At 39.3% G+C, this 11,692-nt stretch overlaps 1 protein-coding gene across 1 annotated transcript in view; it reads right to left on the bottom strand.

Annotated features, from left to right (window-relative positions):
- Nucleotides 1-472: 472 nt before the first annotated feature.
- The window catches only part of LOC119027115 (mitogen-activated protein kinase kinase kinase 11), a 55,667-nt gene continuing 44,447 nt past the window's right edge, over nt 473-11,692 (bottom strand). Inside the window, exon 10 of the mRNA XM_037112001.1 lies at nt 473-10,551. Within this exon, the coding sequence (XP_036967896.1) occupies nt 9,962-10,551 (590 nt within the window). The 3' untranslated portion in view covers nt 473-9,961. The remainder of the gene's footprint in view (nt 10,552-11,692) is intronic.

The following is an 11,692-nucleotide window of genomic DNA, read 5'->3' as shown; positions in this document are numbered from 1 at the left end:
ATAGGGAGTCTATGATGCAAAAAGGTAAAAATCACAAGATAATAATTTGTCATACCTAACAACATCAGAACTTTCCTTGTGAGAATAATATTAGCTGTTAAGTTGAGATCATAATATAATTACTGGCATCAAAGGAAAACAAACAAGGGAGATTATTACATGCATGTCAAATGCAGCCTTCCACTGCTGACTACAAATAGGACACTTAAGCATTTTTGTATACTCTAACTGGCATCTGATGTAACAATGAGTCTGAAAAGTGCATGAATATTAGATGACAATCACCAAATATAGTTATATTCATGCCATCAATCAACTTTACTTATAAAAAGCAAAGAATTCCATCTTGAATTTGATGGCTAACTGAGATTGCTAAAGAAACAACTGACTGCTCATGAAGGCTTTCTTGTTGTGGCACCAAAGTATGTTGTCCCATCTTTTTCACTATGATAAGAATAAGATCACAAAGAAGTCAGGAGTGTTACATTTTATTTGGTCTGATCTCTTTTTGAGCTTTTTCATTTGTTTTTTTTTTTTTTCCACAGGTTAAAACCCATTATAATAGTCAAGAGGAATAAAAACATTTTCACATACTGTATACAGAAACAGTCCTCTTGACACACAACAATAAAAACAGTTGATTAGGCCCAGCCCAGTGCGAGATTTCACAAAAATGCAATAATAACGAATTTTCAAAGCCCGACGACCGCAAAACCTCCAGCTCACATGAGCAGAGACAGTTCTGAGGGAGATGTAAAAATGGCTGCCAGGGCAATGCAACAATTGCGTTATCACATCGCCTAGGTTGTAATAAAACACAAAACAGACATGGAAATGAATCTTGAACACTTACAAAAAAAGCAAATAGATACAAAGACAGAGAAGATGACAACCTTGTCCTCTACTTGAAGGTAGTGACAAAATCTTCAGCTCTGTCTAGCAGTTTAATGCACATAAAAAAAATCAGTATGGGTGCCCCAAGGGGAAATTAGACTGCAATTTTGGTTTGGGATTTGCTGCACAAGAACCAGATTTCAAGCTCTACCAGGCAACTCTGTTGAATTTTCTGCTACACACAAATAGTGGGGATTGTAGAGGAATCATTTGAATACAGATTTTTATCAAATTAAAGAACTGGAATGTAAAGTTAATCTGCCTCATGTGAAGCACCCATACATACATCTTAAATACTCCAGTGAAAACCTATAAAATTTTGTTCATATGAAGCAATCAATCCATCATCTTAATGTAGATTGTGTCCATGGCCATCTAGAAATAGTTTTGATCCAGTGTGTAAAAAGATGGCCATTTACAAAATATCCACTTTACCCCCTTTATATGAATTCTGGAATGTCCTTAGTTGGCTGGTAGTAAGCTGTCAGAAAGGAAAAGCCTTTTACTGTACTGTGATGCAATGAGTGGAAGAGATTTGACCAGTGAGTCGTGGGGATTTGTGCCATCCTAATCGTTTCAAATTGCCTTCGTGGATCATTTAGTGTGCAGTCATTTAAGCCCAAGCATGAGCACCTGAAAGAGACCACCAACTCTTAAATACCCACTCCTAAGTGAAATCTTTTACCCTGAAGTATATTTGCGCCTTTGAAGACATTAAAAAGGTTAAGTGTCAGCAGTAGTCTTACCCCTAGTCCAGGATACTACGTATTCTGAATGTTTATGAGACAGACACCAGACATTGTAGTCCCCTAGGTATTGACTACATCTGTGCACGGAAATTTAAAACAGTGAACATTTGAGCAACATTTAAAACCACACACCATTAAGTGTGTCAATGCTGACTTAATTAGAATGTCACTGTCTTTCAAATCCAGTTGAACAATCCAGTTTTGTTATTGTCTGTGTTTTGTCACCCCCAAATTTTCGATTGAAATCAAATAATTTCATTGGAATTACAAACAGTCTACATAGACACAAAGGTTTCCATATTTGAACTTTTTTATGCAACTTTTTTTGCCAATTTAGGCTTTGCCATCCTTTGAGAGAACGAAGATAAAGAGAATCCAAAAAGCTGGCTTATGGAACTAGATAGCAGGGCAACAGCCAATTTTATCAAAATTAACTGACTTATTTCCAGAAAAATGCATTCATAAAACACGTTCGAGAATGTGAGATGGGTATAACTCTGCCACTGGTGTAGCAAATGCACTAAGCTTAAGTAGTAACTACATCAATATGCTTCAAGGACATGAAACTGGTTGTACTCTCCGATCTGACACACGTATATGATTAAGAAAAATGCTCTGAAAATAAGCATTTCATTCCTTCATCTGCAAACACTGTTGGGAAGACAACAGTAATTCATTTTGCTCTCTCTATATTTTAGACACAACGGCTGTAAACTCGACCAATTGGCTTGCAGCGCACCCATTTAACACTCAAGATACAGAAATCTACGGATTGAACAGCTTCCATTTCTGGAAGAACATGGGGTAATTGAGTGTCAATGGCTAGGCAGAACAATAATCACGACCATGGGGCTGTTGTGTGCCGTCGAGTGGAAGGGGGATGAGTGTGTGTGGGCCTTGGACTTAATGGCCTCGTAGATAAAATCCATGTTTATTTTCTAAACAGAGCGCCAGCGTTCTCCAAGAGCCTTTACTGCGGTCTTGGAAACGAACTGGTCTTTCTTACATGGCATGCATTCATTCAGTTTTCACTGTTACAGAAAAAGAGGACAGCAGATGGTGACCTTGGATGCACAGACTGAAAAGAATTAGGAATAATACAAACACGTTGGGAGACCAAGCATTAGCTTACGCACCTGGCGGCGCCTCTTGCAGACATGGCTTTTGTCCACATCTCTACTGGGATGTGCAATTCCTGTACAGTCAATGAAAGGTCATATTTGATCATTTGGTCATGGCCTGTTAATGCCAAACAAAGGCATGGGCAGGTGTTTCAGTTTAATGTGGGCCAGAACGAGCAATAATGTGTATCTCTCTTGCGCTGACAGCTGGTTGTGAGACAGCTGAAACGAGTCTGATAACCAGGTATATTTGTAACCTCCACTTAATTGAACACAAGCAAGCAAGGGCAGCAAAGGTAAATGGGGTGAAAGCCACTAAAATGTCAGGCCATTTATTTTCTCATTTCAGAATTTACTCTTCAGTGACCCACCAAGGTAAGATTTCATCAATAAAATGAATGTGACGCATGTTCAGCCATTATTCTTCTCTCCATCTTTTTTGGATCCTTCTCCAATTTATCCAGTAATCATGAAGGAGATAAAGCATGATTTAACTGGCGCTACAGTAGTTTAAGAAATATAGTGTATAATAGGGTATGTAGTTAATTCAAGTATTCTGACTATTTAATGGGATTACATTTTCCCCAAGTAACCAAGGTTTACCTGTTTCTATCTAAAAGCATGGGAAGTTCTCCGGGTTAGCAGTCAACCACAATCACACACCAGCAGCACATATCCTTTCCTATTATTATAGGAGAAAAGTATTTGCTTCTACTGGCATCACTTGTTACCATGTTGTCAGTGACAAATACACTGCCATGAATATTGTCTACATTCCTTCAAGGCCACTTTGACATATTTAGAAATGAAATTAATATTAATAAATAAAATTACGGAATAGAAATGCACTTGTTATTAGGAAGATTAAGCCCCAAAATTAACAACAAGAAGTCCAGTGTTAGCAACTGAGACTTGATGTAATAAGATAAAGCTTTAAACTGCCCTAGCTGATTTGGTTTCATAACAAAAGATACCTTGAGCTAGATAGCTAACAATATTTTCTGCTAAGCTAGCTAGCCATGCAAGTAAAGATCAATAAAGATCATTTAAAAAATAAATAAAGTATCCTATTTTAACAGACCGAATTGGGGTACGTCACACTTACAACAACAGTCACTTGGATGGACAACATATGGTTGATTTGCATCGCAGGATTATGTGAAATCCACAGACTTGTAATCTTTAGCCGTAACTGTTAAATTCAAAGAAACGTAGTGGTTTTTATTTAACTTTTCTGCTGCCCAACAGCGACATCTTGGCTCACTAGTTTGAGGTAATCTCATTTTCTATAGACCGTGGCAAAACAGGTCAATTAGAATTCCAACCTACTGTTAGTAAGTTGTTGTTATTAATTAAGCATTAAAACAGCAAACATCTATTTTTGATGAATTAGATGCACTGAGAATATCCTCATGAAAAGGGACAACAAAACGCATGTAAGCTAGTTTTCTATATGGTAATTAATGTAAACAAACAGTGTGATTGGTTCTGTAAATTTTATATTTCTCTTTTGCGCTATTTAAATTATTAAATTGTAATGTTATTAACTTATGTTTTTAATTATACTGTTGACTTGTCTAATAACCTTTAAGAACATTTATCAGTTTTGGGGCTCCAGACTACAAAACAAAATGTGAGAAGGCGCGACACTATTACTTATATCAAGACAATATGTCATTATTTTTTTGGCCATAAAAATACAGATGTGGAAGGTTTACAAGGGGTTGGCAATATTGTTTTCAATGTTATTACAGATGTGTCCCATGGTTACCAATGAGGTACATGACTACTACAGTTGAATAAATGGCCTTATCAGGATAAATCAGATAATTACTATGCATGTAAATACATTAGCTGCTCACAAAGGCAAATTAAGCTTTAGGTGTGAGTGTAACCTGATGGATGGTCACATTAGACAACACTTTTAACCGTGACCCCTGGATATTACACTTGGATAATAGCTTGGAATTTGCCATCGGAAATTCTAAAACTCAGCCACCACTCAAATGTAGCCTCTTGGCACAATGAGGGTCTGGGATTGAGTTCCTCATTAGCACTTATTCATGTAATGTATTGACCATTTGCCATTCACTGACTCGGCCTGGTCTGAACTTGAACTCTGAATTTTGATCGTCAAATCATGTCTGCTTCCTACCATGGTGGGTGCTGACAGTGGCAAATCACAGTTCCTGCAGAGAATTCACTTCAATTCTCCCTGTCAGTTTGTACTTGGGACACTGATTTGCAGTGACGGATGGGAGGATGCCTGGAATATCAGAGAGTCACAAACAACACATCAGCATTTCTTATTGGTGTGTTTGCTGTTGACTCCAGCAGACAAAATGTCTGAAAAAGACTTCCTAAAACGTGTCCCATTTATTGCCTCAGAGTTCTGTCAGATTCAGGTTACACCGTAACAGCCAATGTAGGAGTATTTTGTCTAAAACCTAAAACACTGCAAGAATTCCAAGATATTTTTATAAAAGCAAACTCTCAGCAGGAAGGGAATTAATTCTTACTCTGACTATAAGTATCAACTTTATCATATGTGAAAAGTACAGTGGCTCCTGTTATTGCAAGTAATATTTCATTAAGTCAATCATCCAACATACAAAAAGTTGATTAAGAATGGCAGGTAATGCCTTTAAACATCACTTCAGAGGGAAAATTAAAGTCTAGCAGAGAGCAAACAAACAGACAACACATGAGTGGCAGATTGAAGTGGATACTTGACACGCACGCACAATTTGTGACAGAAATAATCTGCCAGAGGTTTCAATCATCCCCATTTCCTTCATCTATCTTTTCTCCTCACAGAGCACTGTTGACAATAACAGCTATCCGAGCCTAATGACTATCAGAGGATAGCTCTTGTGGCTTTGTGTGTTGACATGACGAGACGAGGCAATAACTCATCACTTGTCATGTCTGTGTAATGTTGGTGAAGACGACGGGAGAGCGAGGGAAGGCAGTGAACACTGCTGACAGCAGGAAAACTCTGTATCAAACCTCACACTTCTGCAAAACATGAAGGAAGAACAGTGCACACGTCCAAGTAATGACAGGTGAACATGGACCGGAGGTCAAAATAAAACAATTGTTTGGGTGATTCTGTCCAGCTCTGACTTGTGAATCATAAACTTGCTTTCTATGTGTTCAGAGAATTGGATATATTATTTCTCAGAATATAATAGTCTGTGTCTGCAAGATACAATAGGTAAACCATTACAATGTTGCAGGTGTTGCTTTTTTTTTCTGTTTTTTTTTGGTTGTTTTTATGTGAAACATTTGCAACACAGATGCTTCAAATTAAGAGCTTGTCAGTTTTTGTTTTTTTTTCAACAGCTTCTAGAGTTCTCGTCCTGATGGCATAATCCAAGGAGTTCAATTAACGATAACTGCGCCTTTCCAAAATAGTCAATCTAAAACATTTTACGCAGCAGCTGGCAAATTTGCAGAGGTGTGACAGTGAGCAGTGTTGTGTTATCTTTGGTAACACTTTATAATATCAATCATTAATACACATTGGATTTATGGTTAAATACACTTTTTTTATAGTAACTTCACTGTTAACGAGCACTAATAAACGTTATCAAACATTTATTAAGCAATTGTTTATTGTAAAGTTGCAACTGATATTCATAATACTGTAAATGGTTAATACATATATACAGTAAACTTACTGTGAAGTACATCTGGAGGCCATGATAGTTGCAACCAATGCTTATAAACCATTACAGTTGCTTAATAAGTGGTCTATTAAGCATTTCATTTTTTATTTACAGTGAAATATCTATAAACTACTGTTGATTACCTATACATTTAAAAGTAACACTATACCAACTATTGTTTAAATATGGTAAATTTAACTTTAATTGTTATTTGATTTTTTTTTAACAAACCATGAAATGCTTTATACACCAATTAGTAAGAAACTGTTTTTAATTATCAATATCTTATTAATACAACTGTATTGTAACGTTGCAAATTATGCAACTGATACTTAATGTAAATGCTTAATTAGTACTGAGTATTTCATCTATATACATTATTTGGATAGACATTACAGTGTTGCAACTGATATCTATAAACCTTTACAACTGCTTAATAAATGTTAAGAAAGACTTAAAAAGTTAACAGTCAAGTAACTATTAATCAAAGTTTAATTAACTATTACTCAATCTTCAACTGTGGTCACTCAGTACATCTATAAACATTTTCCCTTTAGATACGTTAGGACAACATATTCCACAACCAAGTTCGTTTGAAGCATACTGAGACCTTTAAAAGCACTCTGTCTCTCTGTTACTGTTGATTATGAACTGGATGTCCAGTAGATATTGAACACACATTAATGTGCATATAAAATGAGCACTACATAATCTGGCTGAATTGAATCCCCTCTACAGTGTCAGGACAAAATGCCCTCAGACAAAATTTCCCAGAGAGGAGGGAAGCAAAGGAGTGGGAGCGAGAAGAGAAATAAAGAAAGGAGGAAACATCTCCCTCATCACCTGAGGGGGGAGGATGTAGACGAAGGTGAGCCTCGACGTTGAAGATTTCATCCGGTCAGCAGCTGAGCAGCCAGTGGCAACAGAGAGAAAAAGGGAGGAAAGACAGCTCAACCTGTCTTTGAAGCTCAATGCATAAAAATGGGCCACAGCTTTAAAACGAGACATAAACTGATGAAGGGAGCAGCTTGACACCTTGTGAGGAGGACGCAGGGCATTTTCGTAACGACGGGGCAATTAATTAAGCAAGTATCTGAACGCTTTGTTAATGCTCTCTGCTCTTATCAAGAGGCTAATTATCACTATCAGCCGCCTCTGTTCGTCAGTAGGATTATTAGGCTAATCACAAAGCTTTCCCCTTTGGAGATGAGGTTTTTCTCTCTTCATCAGAACAAAGCTATTATTGTCTTCCAATGACACAGTGTCACTGATGAACCTAATCAGTATTTGTACCTTGTAATGCTCCAGCAAAGACGTGGGTAACAGGACAACTTGGTGCTAAATGTGAATGGGGTCTCTTTCAGTTGCTTAACATATACCGCTTATGTCAATGGTCCATATGCTTGGGAACCAGTTTTTCAGAAAAAAAAAAATATTGGATACCAGTACAGCATCATCAGTCTGCGATGTCCAACCCATTCCAGAATTCTTATAAATTAAGTATTTGCACTTTCCCTCTGAACATGTTCAATTTAATACATAGAACAATGGGTTATGATAGTGAACCAAAAGTGGAGGTTTTGTTGTTTGCCGCTCCGGTGCATTCAACATTGCTGAGACTGCTGCTGGTGGAAAAAATTGATATCTCTGCAATGAATTTCTCTCTGTGTTAACGTTCACGGCTGAAATTCTCTGCTGCATCTGTTCTCTCAACACAACTTCACAGTTATCAACAGAATCTTTTCAGCGGTGTTCAAATGGTTTAGGATGGATTTTTAACAAACTGAGAGGGACAAGAGTTCAGGAGCCTTCCTACTCTAGTCTTGGCAACGCCAGCCAATAACAAGTCTGAAATAAATATACTATAACTACTGAGCAAGACTGATGAAAAGACAGTTAGCAGTCTAAGACAATTACCTTTGCTAAGTATAAAGACCTGAAACAAGGGGAAAGAGCATCCAATGGAAACAAATTCCACAAACCAGCAGCTCTTGTATGATTTGGAGCCAACTAAGGGGGGTTTAATGGAAGAAATTGAATCAAATATTCAATATTCTGAAACTAAGAATCATTGTGTTGAGGCAGAGTCTGCCATGTTACACTGCCATGCTTCTACAGTGGCCTAGAATGGACAAACACTAGTTCAAAGACAGCAACTCCTGTTTTCTTCACGTTTTTAGTGGCCACCATAGCGTCGGGTGAGACAGAGCGTATTTACTTGATGACAACTGAGTGACAGGTGTGTTTGTTAAATAAGGTCAAGGAGAGAAGTGTTAATCAAATTGTAAGATGGATTTGGGACAAAGTACAAATAAAGTACTCAATGAAGCTTCCGCACTGACATTGTGTTGTATTTGCAAATACTTAAATGTATTTGGTTGAACCTTCCTAAAGCATCAGAAAGGTGGAGATAAGACAGTCTGGATTCAAAGATAACCACGGAAAAAGTGTATCAAAGTTATGTTTGAACACTATCTGTGATTGTCTCAGCTCTCTCTGTGCTGTCCAGTGTGGCAAGCCCCACCCGTTGGCACTCCTTGGAGGTAAAAACTATTAATTTGCAAACACTCTTTCTTCTAGCCCTTACACTGTCACATAGGCATTCTTTGGCATATAAAGGGAATGCAGAGGGCTCCCCCGTCTTGTTTCCTGTGCTGTGTAGCCTGCCAACTAAATGAATCTGTCCAATCCCTGGCATTTCCCCGGGAATGTGACTGGAATGTTATCTCTTTCCAAGTGGAATGCCTGGGTCATGGTTTTGTCTTGGATTTCACAAGTGGCCTGGACTATCCACTCTGAGAGCTTTCTCCCATAATGCAACAGGCAGACAGTGCTTAAAGAACAAAAACAGTCAGCTTTCCTTGAACAATGAGTCTAGACACACATGTACGCGCATACACAGACAACGTTTTCTTCCACAGAAATGCTAAGCTGATTTTCAAATTGAAGCCAAATTCATAGCATCTTCCCTACGCACAAGATTAACCATTCAAGGAACCTTGAAAAGATATATATTAAAAACACTTCACGAAATAAGGCACTCCAATTTCCATTGTCCTGAATGCTTTCAGCCTGCAGAGAGGTAGAGGCAGATGAAGCTGTGCAAGTCGCCTTATCCACCTCTGCATTGTCACAATGCTTCAAAGGTAGGGGGGAGATGAAAGCAGGTGATATGAGCAGTCTGATAGAATCTGAAGATGGGACTAGTGATCTGTGTTCTGCTCCTTCAAAGGGATAGAGAAACAGAAATAGAGAGGGAGAATGAAATGGGCACCAGCTATTGGTTCAAAGGCAGCTTTCCCACAATCCAATGTACCACCTTTCACTGGCTTTCTGGTTTTCCAAAGCAGCAGGCTGGCATGTAAATAAGACCTGCATAATTAGGCTCCCACAGGGGAAACCTCCCTCGGTGGGTTGAGTGATGGCTGTGCGTTTTTTTTTTTTTTTTTTTTTTCAAAGATTCCAAGTAGTGGAGAGGGTTCTGGACTGTGTTCCTGCAATAAAAAGCATGGCCCCACCACAGGTTTTAGAACCTGTCGTCTCTGAGTTGCGTCGGGGACTTGAAGGGCTTCAGCCCCAGTGTCCTACGCGGATGAACTCTCTCTTTGGTGCCATCCGGGGGTTTGCTGCAAGCCGCCCAGCCAAGATCAATGAGGGGAGAGTCTGCCGGATTGAGGGGTACTATGCGGAAAGAGGGCAGCGTGGGAGAACCATTGGTGGAGCAAGGTGCAGAACGGGAGGTGGGAAAAGGGGCAGAGAATGGGTCAAATGGTGAGGCTGTGTCCGAGGCACTCGAGGGGTCAGCCTTGAGGGTGAATGGGTCGCAGTCAGGTGAGGGGAAGGGGTCACAGTTGTGGAAAGGGTTGGTAGGGGAGGGCTGGTAGCCCAGAAGGTTGCTGTCCGAGCGGTTTGGGCTTCGGCCACCACCTGAGTTTCCGCCACCAGCTGAGATGAAGCTCCATGGGTCAATGCGAGGGCGGATGGGGGATGGGCGGGGACGGGGGATGACACTGACCTCAAGGCGGCGGGTTTTGGGGCTCCAGAGCGCTGGGTTGGGGTGGATAGAGGGTTTGTCATCAGGGTCCTGTGTGTCTTGGCACAAGGGTAGGTCCAAAGCTAGAGAGAACAGAAAGAGAAAACATTAAAGGGCTACTCCAACCTTTTTGTCCTGAAAGAAATTCTGAGTTGAATTTCCCATTATGCAACAGTCAAAAATCAAGAAAATGAGTCCCTTAATATGAGTGAAGAGTCCCAAACTGCTCTTCAGGAGCATCTTTCATTAGATCATCTCTGCCTGTTGATTTCTCTCATCTTTCAAACTCCAGTCACTCAGTTTATACGATTTCTGTCGAATGTGTGAGGTGCCGAGCCTAGCCAAAATAACCCAGGATTCATCATCATCATCATCAGGATTATAGTTCCTGACTTTAAAATGCAACTCAAGTGCTAAAGGAGACCAAGTTGTACTTCCCATAACAAGTAAACTGACCTTTTTATGTAAAATCAGTGGGGTTCCCACAAGACACAACCTCAGAGAATGGCTGAATATTCAAATTATTAAACCTCTACATCACCTTGCCCTTCACTTTCTTGCTTGTAGAGACTTTAATTGTTCATTTGCAAATTATTCCCAAACTGCTGTGTTGCTTTCTAGCTGTCCAATGTTCTGTATAATGCATGAACCTGTACAATGAATCTGATCCAAACAGGAACATTAAAATTTTTGTTGCAAAAAATGAATAATCACAAGCAGAGTATGTTGATGCAATTACTCTCAATTAAGGATAATATAGGGCTATGTAACTAGTTGACAGAGATGCAACGGCAGCAAACAGCAAGTGTAAATTAGCACTGACAAGACCATTAAACTCCAAATAAATCATCCTGAATGAACATTTGCTACTTCCAAATGTGATATGTCTGCCAAATGGCATTATTTACATCAACAGAAACTCTCCAAGGCTGCTCAGCCATTCAGCTGACAAGAAAGAGCAATCAGCAGTCACATGAGTGCAGCCGAAAAAATGCCCGTGAAGGAATCCTCTGCATTCATCTCTCTCTTTCAAGCATGCATTCACCGCCGGCAACCTTGTGGCAGTCTGTCTATGCATCTGAGTCATTACAGTCAATAAACATTATAAGATGTTTAGCTAAAACACTTGCAGTTTAATTATGTGTGGCTTTTTGCCTCTGCGTGGCCGATGTAATGAGCGCATGCGGTTTTGTGAGATTACGGTTGTTAGTGGTGGAACAGGCG

Source organism: Acanthopagrus latus, chromosome 10, assembly GCF_904848185.1.
Source record: "Acanthopagrus latus isolate v.2019 chromosome 10, fAcaLat1.1, whole genome shotgun sequence".
NCBI classification, from domain to species: Eukaryota; Metazoa; Chordata; class Actinopteri; order Spariformes; family Sparidae; genus Acanthopagrus; species Acanthopagrus latus.
The sequence above is the reverse complement of the archived record's forward strand: the minus strand, read 5'-3'. Positions and strand labels throughout refer to the sequence as shown.